Here is a 19,321-nt window from a genome sequence, read left to right on the forward strand (position 1 = left end):
ATATCAAACATAATGTTGATACTGATGCTTTAATGCAATATAATGTTTCCTGCAGAACTGAACAGCAGTAAAGTGACTGTATGCTCTCTTTCAAAAACCACTTTTCCATCTCCAATGAATCCTTGGTAAATTCAGTGAAAAATTACATATAAGAAAAACCTGTTGAAATGTGTGCTGTCTCAAAGTAGTGGTAGTTTGGAACATTATTTTAAAACTAATTTGTACCTTGGGTTTTTTAACACAGCATTAGTCACACAGGATATGTTCTGCTCAGCTTGTTGCAGAACCAAAAAAAAATATATATCCATAAGAAATAAAAACAACAAATGTAAGGAAAACATTTGTGAAGACAAATAGAAATAAACCCTGCACCGTTTCCAGAATTACATGAAAATGATTAAAAACAATTAAATATTAATTATTAAACAAGCTCAAATCCATTTTCAGACACACAACCCAGTCTGCTAGAAACCAGTAAGAGTATTTTTGCTTCTGTATAAGCGCTGACGGTAAAAAAGAACGCGAAAATACGCTTTCGCATTAAAGTCCACGGGATGAATGAGACCGGAAACGATAAACTCCAGATACATTCTCAGCCATCTTACTGACGGTGCCTCGTGTTTATGTCAGCACGCAGCAGAGAGACGAGCGTAATTAAGGTTGTTATTTTAATATATGGTAGAGTCTGACCGATAATGAGCCTCACAGGCCATAAACAGCTCTGTAGGGCTGTAAAACTGAAAGGGAAAAAAAAAAAAAAAAAAAGAATTAATACATCAGTTTTGCTGGACACTCAGCACTGGCCACACTTTTCTTCACCTAATGGAGATGTAATTTTGCTCCTGGTCCCCCAGGACATGGATTAAATATGATGAGAAGGTCCAGCCCGGCCCAGGACCCCCACGTGGCCCGTATTTCCTATTCCGGACATGTCTTGCTCTCTGCAGGCATTACCCATGCACAGGTTTGTCAGCGCACAACATTATTAGCACTCGAGAGATAAAAGTCTAGGTGCTGCTCCCAATTAGCACAACGGCGAGCATCTCCCGTGTTTCCCCGCGAACGCCTGCTCCCGGAGACGAGCTAGTTACGAGAGTCTGGGAGCCGCAGGACACGGCGCACGGAGAGAAAGGCGCCGAGCAAAACAGTTTAAGCGTTCATTTGGAGCAGAAAGACAGCTCCCATTAACATTTAACAGCATTTGCGCAACTCGGCTGCGGAGGTTATGATGCAAATGAGGAAGAATGGAAGTGGCTGGGGGGTTTGTCATTGATGGATTGCGGTCCGCAGCAAGCACACTTCCCGCGTCCATCAGAAGCGATTACTATGTAATTAAACCTTATTTCTGGACTCTCCAGCACATAATTACTTTGTGAATGCAACCATCATCTAAAAGCAATCAAAATGCTTTTGCGTTTAGTAATAGAGGGATTTTTTTCGAGGCTTCTGTTAAAACAGGCCATTATAAAAAAAGCGCAAAAGAACACTTGCTTATAATACCACAAAAGGGGGAGAAAAAAGAAAAAAAAAAAAAACTGTATGCTTATTAAAGAAAAATTTGGCTTTCAAGTGATAGAATCCTATCTGTCATTTGCATAATTTATTCTTTTTTTTGTTTTCTCCTATTGCAAGCTTTAGGCAATTTTTGCTCACATTTAAATAGATCACACATTTTAAGGCTACTTAAAATGATCACTTTGCATATTTTAATTGTTGTGAGGAAAGCAAGTCGAGAGAGGTCTGTGGCCCGCCCTCTGGAACATCATGGACGCAGAGCCGTTGGATCAGGCCGCCCAGCGGTGCGGCGCAGCAGATAACCCCCGAGTTCACACACATCCACTCCAGTTTCATCAGAATGCAAATGGAGCTCAGAGTGCTGGGACAAGTGGACCTGCAATATTTACAAAACAGCCACTAAAAAAACTTCTATGTCATTTGTTTGACACAACATTATTTTGCCTTCATCTGGATTATGGCAGAAATACAATGTAAAAAGCAGAGCCACAAACATATTAATAAAGTGCTTGTATATGAGGGAGACTGTGCAGATGAAGGCATAGGAAACAAAAATAAAAAATTTATCTCATGTTTGCCATTGCATAACATATATTTGAACATATATATTCTACAGTACAGTATATACTGTACATTTATAGATAGTATGGACTCACATAGACATTAATAAACATAGAAAGGTAACAGCTTCTCTTCTGAAATCTTAAATGGCGAAAGCTAGAAGACTTATGGCAAAGGAGGAATAACAGAAAGGAAAAGGAGGACAATTTAAAGGGATTCTTTGACAGAAACGACAGAGGCAACTTTTCTGAAAGCACACACATAGTAGGGGGTCCTTGGCTCTGTGGGTGGAAACAGTGGTGGAGGGAGAAAGAAGGTGTTATCACAGTGAACGGGCCCTGATTCCCATCATCCTCAGTCCTTGCACCTAAACTCAGACACCAGCACAAGCTAAAATTTGCACTGGAAACCACCAACATCTCTATGCAATGAAAAATATACAGAAGATTTGATTTTAAATAATCCCTTTGTCAGTGACTTGTTCAAAAAATGCTGAAAATACAGTGAACAGAATGAAATGTTTCACGATCGTACAGAAAAATGGAATGCAGCAAATTACAACTGAAATATCGAGGACAAAACACAACCAAAAACACAACCTTTTTCAAATCTCAAAGTTAATTGCACAGAAGCATCCAGCTCAAAAAATTAAGTTTAATGATACCATTGCAAACAAACCAGAGCAGAAATGTCTAATTCACTTCAGTACTGTTCACATATTATTTGAATTCATTATGCAAGCAATGGATAATTTAAGCATTTATCATTTTCATCATTTTGAGGCTTGTCATTTTTCCAGAGATAAATGGATTGTTACATTTTAATGAGCGCAATAATAACACATCTGGTTCATGAAATAAACAAAATAATGGACAACAAAATTGATTTTGTAATTGTTGGTGCTATGTAGAAATACAAATAGTACTGAGGAGGATGTATTCTGCAATGTGTACAGTTGGTTTTTGAAACGCCGTATGCCCAGTGCCTCAGTGCTATACTTTGAAATATTTATAACAAATATATTTTTATTATGCCAAACAAATTTTAATGGGGCAATCTTTCTGATAAAAAAAAAAAAAAAAAATTGACATTAAGGATTTAAGTACATGACTTGTTAAGATGGAGATACAAAAGATGGACAGAGAGTTTCAAGGAAACAAATTTAATTCATAGTTTCTTGTACTTTACATCAGAAAACATTAATATACATTTAATTTTACTCTATGGCAATCCATACACATAAAACATGTATGTGGTGTACTTAATGTCTACAGTAGATTAAAAAAAAAAACATATATGCAAAAAATAAGCTATGCAAGTGTGTTTTTATACAGTTAGTATATAAAATCCCCCCGGCACACACACCAAAATTTACACGGATGATATTACAAGTCACGAAAAAGTAAAAGCAACAAGTTTAAAAAAAAAAAAAAAAAAAAAGTCTGTACTAGGGAATCTTTTTGAGGACATATACAATTCACAATTTTCTTTCAGAAATATAGCACTGTAATTAGAAGTCTAAAGTGATCCAAATATTCTATTCACTTCCACAATCAATTTTCCGAGTTCTGGTGCTAATGTCATTGAGTGTAAGGACAGGCTTTTCCGAGGTACATTGTGCAAGTTCAAGGGGGGAAAAAAAAAGTCAGAGTGCGGTTTTTAATGTCCTTTTTCATTTTTTTTTACAAAATCATTACATTCAACAAGAAAATAAAATACTACATGTACAATGAGGTAGACATGGTTACTAAAGAACAATGCTTGAACACACAACAAATATGAGAAATGTGCAGTTATACAAAATCGAAATGAGCACGTTGTTTGGATGATGATGTGTTTGACTATGAGTATGACAATGAATGGGTGTGCTATAACCTTGGTATATATAACATGCCTTTCCCAAGTTAATTTCTTAAAAAGATAATTTGGCATCATCATTTGGTATGGAGCATTTATTCTCGTCACACCTACTGCTGGAGCCATAGCGACCTTGTGTTGCGTGCAGATGAACAGACGGGAAGTGATGCGATTCCAATCTGGAACACTATATCTGACAACAGAATTATAAATGGACTTCTCACATCCATAGAGTTAAACCTTAAAATGTGCTTTTCCCAGTGAGGGTACAGCTGGAAAAAAAAAAAATGCTATAATCAGGCTATATACCTTGCTGTCCAGAGCACCTTCATTTTGATTTTATTTATTTATGTAGGTTTTGTTGGCCTCAATATTTGCAAAGGCTGTGAGCCAACAGTTGTACAGAGAAATTGTAAATAACTTGACGTAAACTGCTTTCATATTTCAAAGTGCATTCTAGCTCCCCAGAAACTTGTACAGAAAATATGATTAATGTATCCTTTAAAATTATCAATCGCTAAATAGACATTTTGCATAAGAAAAATGAAACGTGTAAAAGTGATGACAGTCACAGAAACAAGTACATTTCCTTTAATCATTAAATTATCCTGGAACTAAATAATTTAAATAATAGTTTAAATGCCATTCATTTCAAAAGAGGAAGACAAAACAAAAACGAGAACATATTTTTAATTGGTACATAGTAAAATGGTTTTGCCAGACATGGTGAACCATGGTTAATCTATAATCCATTCAGATTTTGAATGAAAACAGCTACTGATCACAGATATTTCATCAACGGTTTTTGGAACATGAATGTGCGGATTGGCACGTAGCAGACACTTGCTCAACATAAGAAAACATTCTTGAGTGCACATCCAAAACAAAATCCAGCAGAGGAAAGAACAAAGTGCCCGGCTTCCAAAGTATATGGACTAATACAGCAGTAAGTGTTCATTTAAAGGAGGAAGAAAGAAAGAAGGGGGGGGGAACTAAAGTTAAAAATAAATCAGATGTGAAATATCTTCTACAAACAGTATTAGAAGAAGCATCTGCTTAGTTTCCTCAAGTGTCATACTTTTATGAGGGAAGTGATTCGGTGCTGTTGAGCGATCTGTGATAGTAGCGGCTTTGCAGATCGGGTGCCACAAATATTAGTGTACATTAAAGTATTGACCTCAGTAGGCATGCATACTGGTAAGCGTCTGCAAGAAATTGTAACACGGAGGGGGTGAAGCCCCCAGGAATGAAGCGTAAAACTTCACTGGTCCCCTTCAGCAGGAGCTCTGGACTCAGTGGACTAAGTGTTGTACCTTTTCTCAGGGGCTGCACACCAGAGTTAAAGGAGAGGGAAAAAAAAAAAAAAAACATATGTATAAACAGAAGGTAAAAAGAAGCCCTCGCAGCACCTGTTCATACGCTATTCATAAAGCATCTAGTGGGAATCGGTGCTTTTGCTGTGCGTCAGTTCTAGCACTTAACCATGTTCATACTGCCAAAAGGAGAAAGAAAAGAAAAATGTGCATACAGTACAGTCAGAGGCAGGACTTAATCCTTCATGGGGTGAAGAAACTTCCTGACTTCTGACTCCCCCGTCTGTACCACGGATCAAACACTTGCAAACCTTGAAACGTTCAAGTGAGTGCACAAATTCTAAAACGATAAAGATCTTAGGAGGCAAACAAAATGACACTGGAGTCAGCAGTGTGACACAGGGAGCAGACCTCTTTAACTGGAATATATCACCATTCCAAAGTGGCCGAGAGTTAGCGTAATGAACCACACAGGTTTATGAACCACACAGGCTGACTACTTTATACATCAAATTACATCTTTTTTTTTTTTTTGTCTATACAGTAAGCGTGGAGTTTCTGAAACTTCGCCATCATGGAACATTGTGAAAGAATGGGAATAAAGGGAGGTAGAGGAGAAAGAGGGGCTTATGTAATACATAGGCAAGACTACACATGACAGAGCAGAAGCAGAAGAGTCGCACCTTAAAGACGCAGGTGTCTAGATTGGGAATACACAAGGAAGCTGCTGTGCTGCCCGCAGACTGCTTCTTTACTATTAATTTGCCTCTACCCATTGTGTCTCATGCCGGCTAAGGGCCGCCAGCTTGAAGGAAACGTCATGTGCTCTGCCTTGTAGCTCTTTCTTTCCCCCTTAGTCTCTTGACTGGGTTTGGCCGCTTTAATTATTAGTCATTCCTTGAAATGTGACTGAATGTAGAAATAGCAGTAAGTGTTTGTTTAAACAATTGACACTGAGAAAAATCGAGCCTCTGTTTCAAGGTATATTTCAGATAAAACTCGCCGAACAGAAACATACTAAATTTAACGATACAGGACCCCTAGATCCCGTACTATTGACTTTGCCCCATGATCCCAGAATATATCTGGTACATTCATTGTCCTTCCTCATCATCTTTTCAGCTCAATGAGGTAATCCTATATTTGTATAATGAAAAGTATTAGTCTAATGTAATTCTCAGTGGTACATAGTGCTATTGACACAATCTTTCTTGAGGTACTCCACAGATTACAATCACTTTCCTGAGATTTTGCAAACAGATTTAAAATTTAAAAAAAAAAAATAATAATAATTAAAAAAAAAAAAAGCAGTCCAAATCAAGACCTAAATCATCCTGTGAGTATGCACATTCCCCTCTTCCCAGATGAAAACGCGAACAACTGAGGAACAGTGTCGCTCTTAGAATGGCAAAACAACATCTCCTTCAACAGCAGAGAATCTCAAGTTTTAGTCTCATTTCTTGAAGTTAAAGCTCTTCATATTAGCATAAGCCGCCAGTGCAGATCACGAGGCAGACAATAACACAAAATCGAAAAGCACCACTTCAGGCACTTGATAGCGTCAAAGTCTCCAGAACAGCAGAATTATGGTTGCGTCCCATTTGAAGTCAACCCGCCAGTACTGCAAGCAAGGCCTGATGTCAACTGCTCAAATTTCACTCTTTTCAAGCATTAAATTAAGATGGCTGTTCACAGCTCTTGCAGACTACCAGCACCCTTCCAGTGCTGAGGTCACAGTAGTAAGGAATTCCACTCCCCTGCTTCTGCCCAACTCCCTTCCAAAGACAGAAAACTCTCTGTCTTAGATAGATAGGTTTGTTGACTTTTTCAATTCTCCAATGTGTTGTTTCAGTGGCTACAACCAAACATCCTGTTCCACTCGGTGTACGTCTCTAGCTCTTTTTGTGTTTTGCTAGGTTGAATTTTGCAAAACACGTTCTTGAAGTCTTGATAAGTGACCGGCCTCAACTGACTGGGTAAGATGGAGGAAAGTTCGGCCCCAGTGGCTTGGAGCAGGCCCACTACTGCCTCCTGGCACAGTTGGGCTATGTCCAGCCCCGAGAAGCCCTCTGTCCGCATGACGAGCAATGCCACCTCTTTCTCACTGAGGCAGTAGTTGTGCTGAGAGAGCAGCTGGCTAATTATTTGTTGCCTTGCTGTGCTGTCTGGTAAAGGGATGAGGAAACGTTTCATGAAGTACCTTCTCAGGGACTCGTCAATCTCCTCCGGCTTACTGGTGGAGCATATGACCACCACGTTCTCCTCAGAAGGGGCCAGGACATTGTCTAGCTGCATGAGAAGCTCTCTCCTGACTCTGTTCACGGAGCTCTCTTCACCGAGCTGGGCGGACAGCAGAAGATCAACATCGCTGATGAACACCACAGCCGGCTGGCGACACCGAGCCACCAGGAAGGAGGCGCGAACAATCTTCTCACCCTCGTCCAACCATTTGGTGACCAGGGCAGAGCCGCTAAGCTGGAAGAACGCAGCCCCCAGCTGGCTGGCTATGCAGCGACTCAACAACGTCCTACCTGTTCCCTGAGGTCCGAACAGGAGAATGCTCCGGGGTATGGCCGAAAGTTCACTAAACACATCTGGTCTCAGCATGGGCCACAGAAGCTCCTCTTTTATTGTAGCTTTGACCAGTTCCAGTCCAGCAATGTCACTCCAGTCCACAGGGGTATCCTGCCGGCTAATCTCACTGGTAATCAGTTCTACAAGATGTGGTTCAACGCCCTCAAACTGCTCCCTTGCGGGATGGGTAGATGAGGCCGCAGTGCCAACGCTTGATCCTGGCATCAAGCGTGAGAGCTGTCCGTGCTCATCACTCTGCTCACTCGTGACTGGGGATGCAAACTTTCCAAAAGGCTCTACTGACTGTGATCCTGCCAAAGAGCCTCTGGCTGCAGGGTAGGACGGAGGGGTCGGAACTCTGCTGGACTGGCTGCTAAATTTTCTTTTCTGATCAGAGGGCATCAGCTGCTTCGTGGGCTTAAATGCCAAAGATGAGGTCTCAGCATTTCTATCAAATCCATTCCCTCCGGCTGTATTTGGAATGCTGTTATCTGGCACACAATATATAGGACTTTCTGTGGAACGTTGCTGGTTATAGCTGAAATTACCATATCCCGAGTTTATTTCTCCCTGCCCTGTTATATAGAAAGCCTTTCTTTTCAGAGAACTGGCCGAATTACTGTTCAGAGGTGTTGGCGCAATTGGTGGAAGGTTGTGGGGCTGGTAGGAATAGCCAGGTAGAGAGGAGGGGGGCAAGGGAGTCGGAGCGGCAATATCTGACGGTAGGTAGACAGATGGAGGCGGTGCACCCCCGTGACTGTACCCCGAGGCAACCGCAGTCTGTGCTGGATACTCTACTGAGGGGTAATTATAGCTGGGGAGACTTGAAGAGCCGGTGCCATAACTGGGAACCAGTGACGGTGGAGGGGGTGGGGGCGGCGGCTGAAGGAGCCCAGAGCCGTGCAGAGGTGAAGGGTGGGGCGAGGAAAGAGCTGGCTGCCCGCTGTAACTAGAATGCAGGAAGGAGCCACTGTAACCAGCCGAGTACTCCTGGGTCGGCAGTGCTGCGTGAAGGCCACCGACCACATGACTTCCACAGTTGGTGCTGGAGTAGCTGGGCTCCGTCATGGTGCCAGCCAGCCCAGGAGAGCTGCCGACACTGGTGGAGACATCTGCCGTGGCTAGAGCAGCTGCTGCCCCAGACTTGCTCACAGACACTGCGTCTGGTATGCAGCTCATTGGATAGACACGATCCTGCCAAGTCTCGCTTTCGCACTTCCGTCCGTTCAGAAGTGCCGGTGCGGTTTCTGCATAGGAGCTTAGCGGCGTCCGTTCACCGTGGCCCTCCAAAATGCCAGAGTACTTCTCAGCATACCTCTTTAGAAGGTTGGAGGCAGTCAGAGCAGAGATGTCATCGTTGGCCCAGGCGTAGTGGTAGGTCTGCTGCAGGTGGCCTACGTAGGCCTCAGCCTTGTGTGCTGGGGAGCGGGTGGTGGATGAGATGTCGAAGTGCTGTTCCGCCCACTGTGCATGCTCTGGGGTCCACTGCATTTTTAGGCCTGGAAGTCCAGCAAAAAACATGCTCTATTTAGCTTGGCAATTCAAGAAATTATACACTTTTTTAAAATAAGGATAGAATAAAACAAATGGGGAATATTTGATACTTGGAAGTAAAGTCAATGACAGCCCAGCTTTGTACACCACCTTCAAACCCCCACACCCCATCCCTAGCTTTACTGCACATTGGCCTCCGAGTAATAAATATGTGACACTGCTGACACAGAGGGTTCTGCTCAGATTTGGGACCAAACACCTAGTTAGCAGGGTATAATGCACCCTGCACAGACCGGTGTGACACACACAGTGCAGGTCACTCTATAATCCGAGTCTCATCTAAAGCGGCCCGAGACAGTTTCATATCTGCTTGGTGGAGTGCGGCAAACCAATCTCCCAGGCAGCACCGCGATGCAGTCCTCATACAGAGTCTGCCGCTAGGTATGAATGACAACGGCCTTCTCGTCTAGGGGAAAAAAAAGTCCCGCTTGTCTGTCACTCTTTCATCCCTATATCGCTGCCGGGGCCGAAAAGGCATCATCTCATTTAACCCCAAACTTCATCTGCAAAAAGCCGTAGTTAATCGGCTACAAGCGCTGCCATCTCACACTTAGCAAGTGATTCGGCAAGGATGGGTACAAAGTAATCACCGATATCCCCGTTTATTTCCTTTAAGATTGACACGCGCACACACACACACACACACACACACGCACACGTATGCATGCGCGCACACACACACGGCTTCCCGTCCTCCCAGAGAACAGTGTTGACACACAGCTCTTAAAAGGGTAACTCCAGCTGTATCAACAGTATCATTTCCCCTCCATTTGAGTGTAAAATTGAATTTTCCACTGACAGCCTGTCTCCAGCAGAACCGCAGAAGGAAAGGCCGGCACGAGAAAGACTCGCTTGCGCCTTGAAACGATACGAACACCGAGCTTTCGGTTTGGAACTGCGAACGCGAAACGGTCAGACTGCGGCGAAGCTCCTACTGACGCGCGGCGAGCGCCGTAGAGACGAGCGCGCGAAGCAAAACGCAAAATCAGGGCAACGCGCGAACAGACACGGCCCGGTGTTTGTTTGGTAACAGAGCAGCCCGTGGAACCCCACGCCATCTCCTCCCCGCTGTTTGCCGAAGCACCGCACCAGACACTCTGAGCTAATTAGCAGCGTGACGCTGTGCTAATTGGTAAATTTACAAGGCTTTAGTGAAGGACCGTTGTGTTGGGGCCAGCACAGCTGTCAGGTTTCCAAGCTAATCATTAAGAAATGCCAAAGACAAAGAACACAACTATAAACATGCCAGCTACTTATAACACAGCATAGGCTGTTATTACTTACAATATCTTGGGCGCTTGACAAGAAAGAATTTACGCTGCCATTGCTCCGATGCTTCCGGATTACCTGATAACGTGCTGCGAATTTGCCAAGCAAGGAGTAGATGCTACCGTATGTTGCCACTGGGCAACTGGTCCAATTACGTACCTTTGTGACTTGGCAACTACTTACTGCACAACAGTGTAAGGATCCTACTGAGCGCAAAGAACAAACACTAACCAGCCTGTGCACTATAAAGTACCTTGTTTAAAAAAATCAGAGGCGCTACCAGCAAAGGCTACTTTAACGGCAACGCTCCGATCCTTGGGCAGCCAACGCTCGCCGCGCCAGTCAACGTAAGGGCCCATTCAGATCATATCGTCGTGCGTTCGTATTGCTCTGGATTCCTCTGTTTCTAGCGCCCTATGAAAATGATACATAGAGTCAGTGAAACACCTTCATTGGACTGATTACTCCTTTCATAACCCTGAATGAGCTCAGAATTTACGTACTTGGTCAATGCAGGAACAAGTCTACCTTTAAAATAAATGACTTTATTCCATGAACGCCGCATAGTTAGTATTTTATGTGTGCTGCAGCACAATGTCCTCAATTACTTATGCAATTTACATAAGTGCTGCTTTTGACCTAGAATAACGTACAACAACAGTGAGGAAAATACAAGCTGAAGATTCGGTTCAAGCTGCGGGAAACGTCGGAATTTGGAAGATTTGTGCCACCGCTATCAAGGAAGAACATTATTCATTCCTGTCATCACAGGAGACAGTAAAACAGGCTTTTATTGTTCCTCCTGATACCATGATGCAAGTGATTACGCATGTTCAGTAGTAAATAAGACACAGTATCCAGTTATATTTTAGAATACAGGGAAATAAACCTAAAGTCTTCATTATTAGTGTCTCAGATTTTTTTTTTTTTTTTTTTTATTTTATACATTAACTACTGTAATAAGAACATGAATACTGGCAATTAAATACGTATTTTACAGTCACAAGTGTCCCCCCCAATATGATTATATGCATTGAGACACACATTTAAAATTACTGTCATACAGTATAAATGTAATGGTTTTCACATACAGCAGACTATCACTTGACATTCACCAGCATCCCCAGGACTGCACTGATATTGCATTTATGTAAATCTGCCAGTGTCGCTACTAAAAAGCTGAGAAAAAGCGACGAACATCGTTCTTCTTGGTACAAGTCACATCCGCAGTGGTTGCCATGTTAGAATAAACACACCTGCACCTTCAAGCTGGTCATCCCATTCTGTGTTCACATGGTTCTTTGTTCATTACTGTGCTGGGGCGGCACGGCGTTTCTCTCCAGAGTTTGCAAAGCCTTCATATGCAGGACTCCCAAACATCAAGGTACAGTCTGCGCGCAAGCTGAGCTGTCGAAACAGAAACATGGTCTTAATCAGACTCATTACTGTTTTCGGCAATTTGCACCACCAGAAATGCTTGTTAGGTGCGGGCATTTAATAATGCGCGCCTCTGAAAAATATCCGTAATGAGCCCTTTAAAGTCAGTCTTCAGTGTGATTATGTGGGGGAAGTGCTCGGTCTGCTGGAGTGAACCCGTACGTTGCACAGCGCCGTAATGAAACGGCAAAAACTGGGCCGTCATATGTGGGCCACGCGATGGAATTCATACCGTGTAAATATATTGTACATGACACAAACATCGCGAAAAGAAAAAAGAGTTTTCCCCTAACCAATTAAAAATTTCCATCCACTGGTGTAAACACTGTCAATGGGAAACACTAAAGGCAGATAAAAAAGAAAAAAAAAGAATACATTTAAACACAGAAAATGTGAACTGGATCACAGATTGATATAATCTGTCTTTAAAAATTAAACCGAGAAAATTTAAACTGATTATGAAAACGAATACACTCACTGTCATTTGTTTACGTTAACAGTCCCAGGCAGGGTTGCAGCGGTTCAGAGTCTATCCCGAAAACAGTGGACGGGCTAGTCAGGGTACACAGTAGCCCGTTGCAGAAAACCAGCAAAATAAATACATACAATAAAAACAGATCTTTTAGAGACATACTATCTTTCAGTACAGTGTGGAGCTTACATGAGACCCTGCATAAGCTTTGGAGTTTGCATGTTCTCCCTGTGTCTGGGTGGGTTTCCTTCAGGTGCTCTGGTTTCCTCTCACAGTCCAAAGACATACAGTTCCAGTGACTTGACAATGCTAAATTGTCACAGGTGTGTGTGTATGCTTATATCCCAGACTTGCGTCTCATGATTTCTGGACCCACGCACATTGGCTGAAGCCGCTTGTCCCAAGCAGAGTCACTGCAGACCGGAGCCTAAACACAGGGCGCAAGGCTGGAGGGAAAGGGGACACACCCTGGATGGGACGCCAGTCCATCGCAAGGCACCCCAAGCAGGGCTCAAACCCCAGACCTGCCAGAGAGCAGACACAGGCCAAACCTGCTGCACCACCACATCCCCTCATTCCTGGGCCACTGTGACCCTAACCAGGACAAGCAATTAGCGAAACCGAGTGAGTTTTACAGTACTAATACTACTCACTGTCATTGAGATCAATATCAGGATCATTACTAGCGCTACTACCATTGCTTTTAGTGTATAAACCAGTTCAGAAGAGGACAACCACAACATCATAGGTAGACACATTGGCACCGTACAGAACCTGTTTTTAACATGTCTTTATCCAACATTATAATTATTTAGGATGCCTGGTAGTGCAGTGGTTTGAGCTGCTGCCTTTAGACCCATTGGATGCAGGTTCAATTCCCTTCTCTGGCTGTACCACCCTTGAGCAAGCTATTTACCCTAAGTTGCTCCAATGAAAATTACCCAACTGTATAAATGGGGAAATAATTGTAAGTAGCTTAACATTGTAAGTCTCTTTGGGGAAAAGTGTCAGCTACAATGAATAAACATAACTGTTGTCAGCAACAACTTAGATAGCTGCTAAACAAACAAATGAAAATTTATGCCATATGAACACCCACCCGTCAACAGTAAAATAACATAAATTGCATATTTTAAAACCACATACTACATATCTGATGGAAATATCTCATAAATGAGAAATGTTCTGGAGTTCATGCCTTTATACAAGTAACATTACATTGATTTACACACACATACATACTCTATCTTTCTCTCTACACACAACCCTTGAGCAAGGTTCTTTCCCTTAAATGATAGTATATACACAGCATATAGTCGAGTATAAACTATCATTTTAGGGAGAGGACCTTGCTCAAAGGTACTATAGCAGGAGCAAGGATTCAAACCGGCAACCTTTAGATCGCGATGTGACAGCTCGAAGCAGCAGGCTACCAGCTGTTCAGTCAAATACTCAGATTTACGGTAACCACTCATGTTCATCTGAGCTAGATGTTTTTATTTTCTTTCTTCTCTTCTCCAGTTGACTCCAGTCGTCATTTCTTAGTAGACGCTGTGTCGTCCCGTCGAGACAATGACGCTCCCTCTGTAGCTTAGTCAGCACCATAAAAGAGTAGACATCCATCCCCTTTTTAAGCCTGGGGGAGAGGAGTGTAGATGGGTACAGGGTCACTGTCTTTAATTCAGTGAGGGAGGCAGTCCGACAGCCCGCTCGCTGTGACGAGACCACTCTGCCTAATCACCGTAATATTCCCGATCCTGTTCCCTGAGAGGCCGCTGACAATGGCTGTCTCTCAGTGACAGAAGGACTATAATCATTTCAATCTAGTAAACACCTATTATGTGTTTCAAGCTGCAGCGTTTTCAGCTGATGCAATGACCCACCCCCCCTACCCCGCACCCCTAAATCTATTCCTTCCTGCAGGAGCACCCTGGGAAAACAGCAACAAATGGACAGAGTCACAGATTGTTATAAAAAAGTTACATCTTTCACTTTATATTTCTTTTAATATCTCATTATACAACACCCCTACCAATACATAAAGTAATAAATAACAGCACATTAAATTAAGCTTGCTTTTTTAAAATAGGGAGCATTACTGTACGCAGTCTGCTGGAGTTATTCGTCAAGTGTTTGTAAATTAATTTTATTAATTGTCAAATGTACTTTTGTGAACAAAAACAATAAATCTGTTGTTTCACAATAAAAAGCACTCAGTTGAGCTTTTTAACCACAAGTACCCATCTGGAAAAAATTTAAATTAAGTAATTATAGAGTGAACAACTGGGACATTATAAATGTATTACAAACCTTATTGTTCCATTTCAGTTTTAAATTATTATTGTTGTTATAATTTTGGAATGATCATGCTTTGTGATATTTATTCCAATTACTACAGTAGATTCTTTGTATCTAACAAGGTGACAACATAATTGTTTACAGAAATATATATATATATATATATATATATATATATATATGTAAATCAATTTTTAATAAATATGTATTCTGTAAACTTCACTAAAAGAGTACTGCTAACATGCTCCCTGAGGGAAAATATCTAAATCATGTAACAATTCTATAAAATGTTAAATAAAGATCTTCCTTGAATGTTAAAATAAATTTTCAATTCACTCAGTGCACAGTGTTCTTTTTCTTTTTTTTTTTTAATCAGAAAGCACAGCACAGATTTAGTTCTAAAGTCGCAATTTCAGAGAATACTGAAAATACACTAGGTTTATGTTTTGTGATTGTATACTTTTTCCAAAAACCTTGAAAAACGGTTTGCTAAAGTTTGTTTTACACATAATTGGAACATTCATATGCATTTTCAACTGGATAAAATCTGTTTCCAGCAGCTCATATATTCATTGTACAGTCAACTGAATAATTCATTTACAGATGTCATGAATTGGCCTCCTTTATGTGTTGTTCTGTAGGATTATACTGCTGACATTAAGAGCAGTTTTATACTTCATACATATGTACGTATATACGTGTGTGTTTGTGTGTAAGATAGATGTGGACGTTAGAATGTTACTGTGCTTTAATGGCTCACCTTGTAGCATTGAGCTTTCCGGTTGCATACAGCATTATTGTTTAGTTATATTAGCCTTGACTGAAATGACTATGTAAAGCAAACCACCAACCTCAACAAACATTTAGTGGGAGGAAAACCAGAGGTTTACGGCCAATAATTCCTGCTTTTTTACGGGGAGATTCTTAATCCATGCACGGTACATACCTATTGTACTGATATTACCCTGTAACAGTGAGTTAACACCATTACCGTGTCAGTCTTAAACAGTTCTGAACTGGACCATTAGCTGGAGTTCAGCACAGCTTTGGGCATTTCCTGGACCCACGACGGGCAAAACCAGCAGCTACATGAGGACACATCAGGAGCAGCAAAATTGCCAACAGGCTAACAGGTCTTCTCATCTCAATTATGTAAATTTGTGTTACTGATGATGAGGATGATTATCATAAAAACAACGATGATAACAATAATTAATCATTATTTTTTAAAAAATTTCTAAATAATGAATTATTACACATTTAAACTGGGGGGGTGCAGCAGCGCAGCAGGCTTGGCTGGATCCCGCCGTGTGGTGGGCCTGGGGTTCGAGTCCCACCTGGGGCGCCCTGCGGTGGACCGGTGTCCCGTCCGGGATGCGTCCCCTCCCCCTCCAGCCCTGCGCCGCCGGGTTAAGCTCCGGCTCACCGCAAGCCCACTTGGGACAAGCGGTTTCAGAGAGTGTGTGTGTATATTTAAACTGCGTAAATCATTGAAAAGGGGTCCTTTAATTAGAATTTGCTCTCCAAGGTTTTAGAGTCAAATGTTTTTGTGATCTCCCAGTGTTTATGTGGGTTTTCTCACATATGCAGCTGATGTACATGGGTGCATCTAAATTGTCCTTTATGTGTGCGGAGGTGTACCAGCAACTGCACGGCGATACACTAGAGCCCAGCTCAAGGGTGTACTGTCGTCATGCCCTGTAATTCTCAGGATCTCTCCTTGCCTGGATAAGCAATCTGTGAAAGTTAAAACAAATGTCTTACTCTATAAGTGAACATCAGCATGTTTAAAAAATTCCCAAACAAGTTTAGTCTGATATCCAAATTTGCGAGCAAAGTCATGTTCACCTTCCTGTTTTCTCTGAAGTGTTAACTATCGGTTAATTTTTTGGAGAATGGAAGAGACTGAGTGGAGTAAAAGGAGGATGATGTGTTGTGTAATGGAGGATCATGTGGGGAGAACACTATGAAAACCAACTCTGCGTCTTGAGGCAAACTAAGAAAACTGGCCAAGAGGAAATGGCTGACAAACGACATAAAGATGTCTGCCAACATTTGCTTATGCTTCCAGTCTAAAAAGCATAACGAAAGCATAAATCTATTTGCCTGAGTTGTAGTTACTGCGAAAGTCTCAGATACAGCAAAAATAAATAAAAAAATTCTCTCACTGAAGGCTGTTTGTGACGCTACCCCTCCCCCGCCCCGTTTCCATTCTGTTTCAGTGTTTTTTTTCTGACATTCAAAAGTGCAAGGAGGAAATGTAGGCCATTTTCTCTGCAACACAGAAGTTTTAGTAAACCCAGCGGTGAAGAAAATGCAGTTAAAATTACATAAATGAACTGGTGAAGGACTCGGAAGTTCTTAACAAAAGGAACACTTCAGAACTCTAACACAAAGTGAAACACATCCGCAACACCTGAGCATACCAGAGAACATTATATTTTCAACAAGCATTTTATTTAGAATGTAAATAAATGTTTATAACATAATAATTCAGTTCACCTAAATCAATTAGCCACACATTTTTATGAAATGGCCACTTCTGGCCATTGGTTTACATCTTATAGCGAAGGCACAGGAAGCTTCAGGTCTTGGAGATCTATTTGCCCTTGTCGAGTTCGCTGGTAGCGTGCCAAGGAGCGGTCGTTAAACTATGCCGAGGGAAGACGTGAGACTACGCCATTCATGAACGCACCTGAATCTTCAGCCTGGACCGCAAAGCTGTGAAGCAACACAATGGGCCCCATTAGTGCTCTCAGAAGACTCATAACACTCTCCTATTTACACGACTGAGCACGATGCAACCGCATTTTGAAGATGAACGACAGATGACAGTACAAAAGCTGACATGCTTATGGCTCCTCACATTCCCTGTAATTCAGCTGACAGAAGGATTAGTCGCCACTCTGTTGACTGGCCTGTTCCCTGGGTGAGCTTTGAAGCTCAGGAAGAGAGGCTCATCAAGCTCTGGCACCCAGCCCTGCGTGTTAGACGGGTATTTACTCTCCCCGGGGATCACTTACTCACTCCATGAGAGCAGAGCTCAATGAGGAGAGACACCACATTGCCTGCTCATTGACAAAAATCTACACATACCGTATTAAAGTTCAAATTTGACTCAATTTAACACCGAATTCTGTCGCACATCAGTTATTCGGGAACCTGAAAGAGAGGTGCGCGAAACGGTCAGCTGTTTGGAAAGTTCCGTTCTTTTCTTCATACAGACGGAGTTACAAAAAAGGCACATTCTGCCCAAAACTGCATTTCAGGGTCTACTTTTATACTGCTATCCTTCAGTGTACTCCAACTTTAGGTGGCCCTTGTGTTCCTACTAGATGTTGCAATGGAATTAATCAACCAGTAAATCACAGTTAATTAACTGAAAGCTCAGCTGGAGCAAAAACCAATATATACAGTGATCCATAGAGACAGGAGCAGGACTGCAATGCATTCAAAAACCAAAAACTACTGCTTAAACCAGAAGGTGAAAACTAATGCCGGAGCAACAGGAAGAAAGAGTAATACAGCTGGGTGGTACAGAGAGTAGCGCTGCTGTCTCATAGCGCCTGGGTAGTGTGAGAGGACGTGGGTTCGATGCCCATTCAGTCTGTGTGGAGTTTGCATGTTCTCCCTGTGTCTGTGTGGGTTTTCTCTGGATGCTCTGGTTTCCTCCCACAGTCCAAAGATATGCTGCTCAGGTTCCCCCATAGTGTGTGAGTGACAGAGAGAGAGTGTGTTCCACTGTTGTATAAATGAGTGACTCATTGTGAGTAGTGTACCTAGCAGAGTAAGTCACCTTGATGAATAAGGTGTGTGGGCTCATAACACTACATAGTATCCATTGTAAGGTGCTTTGGAGAAAAGCATCTGCTAAATAAATGTAATATAGTATCTATAAGCTATGGTTTGGAGTGTTTGAATATACAAAAAATGTTGTTAAACTTTCAAGTAAGTATCTTTTTTTATTTTTATTAATGTTTATTCACACTAAAACTTTTATATTTTGTTCCTTATACACTGCCTTTGGGAGAAGATGCTGAAACTTTCAAACAGCTGCTTAAGTGAAGCTACCCACTGTGGTATCCTTTAATGCAATTAACACATCAGCTGGCTGGTCATCTTGAGGAGTGGGGGAATTATCTGAAACCTGACAGCATTCACACACCATGCGTGTTTTAAAAACCACTGTGTAACTTTTAATGTTTAAATAATGCAAATATCATATTTATGTAAGCAAATCATGTCCTTTTTGGCTAATTTGAATTAAATTCATGATCTCACATGATTTTTGTTCAGTGAAAGACACAAGGTCCTTCTGTGAGAAAAACCAGTAGACATTATATTCCAGAACAAACTGCCATTACCAATGGCATCCAGCAAGAAAGAAAGAAGGCATCCAGCAACCATTAGGACGCTGCAGAATCTCCTTTAAAACTATGTACAGTTTTATTGTAATAGCACAATGTTTGCA

At 41.8% G+C, this 19,321-nt stretch overlaps 1 protein-coding gene across 3 annotated transcripts in view; it reads right to left on the reverse strand.

The window, feature by feature from the left end:
* Positions 1 to 7,007: 7,007 nt before the first annotated feature.
* Positions 7,008 to 19,321, reverse strand: part of LOC108920041 (fidgetin-like) — a 32,664-nt gene continuing 20,350 nt past the window's right edge. For 2 of the 3 annotated variants that reach the window (XM_018728495.2, XM_029258126.1), the window contains exon 2: positions 7,008 to 9,319. In XM_018728495.2, the coding sequence (XP_018584011.1) occupies positions 7,095 to 9,311 (2,217 nt within the window). In that variant the 5' untranslated portion in view covers positions 9,312 to 9,319 and the 3' untranslated portion in view covers positions 7,008 to 7,094. Of the gene's footprint in view, positions 9,320 to 11,899; positions 12,051 to 19,321 lie in introns of all 3 variants that reach the window. The other variant, XM_018728494.2, reaches the window with a different exon arrangement.

This window comes from Scleropages formosus, chromosome 14, assembly GCF_900964775.1.
Source record: "Scleropages formosus chromosome 14, fSclFor1.1, whole genome shotgun sequence".
Lineage (NCBI taxonomy): Eukaryota > Metazoa > Chordata > Actinopteri > Osteoglossiformes > Osteoglossidae > Scleropages > Scleropages formosus.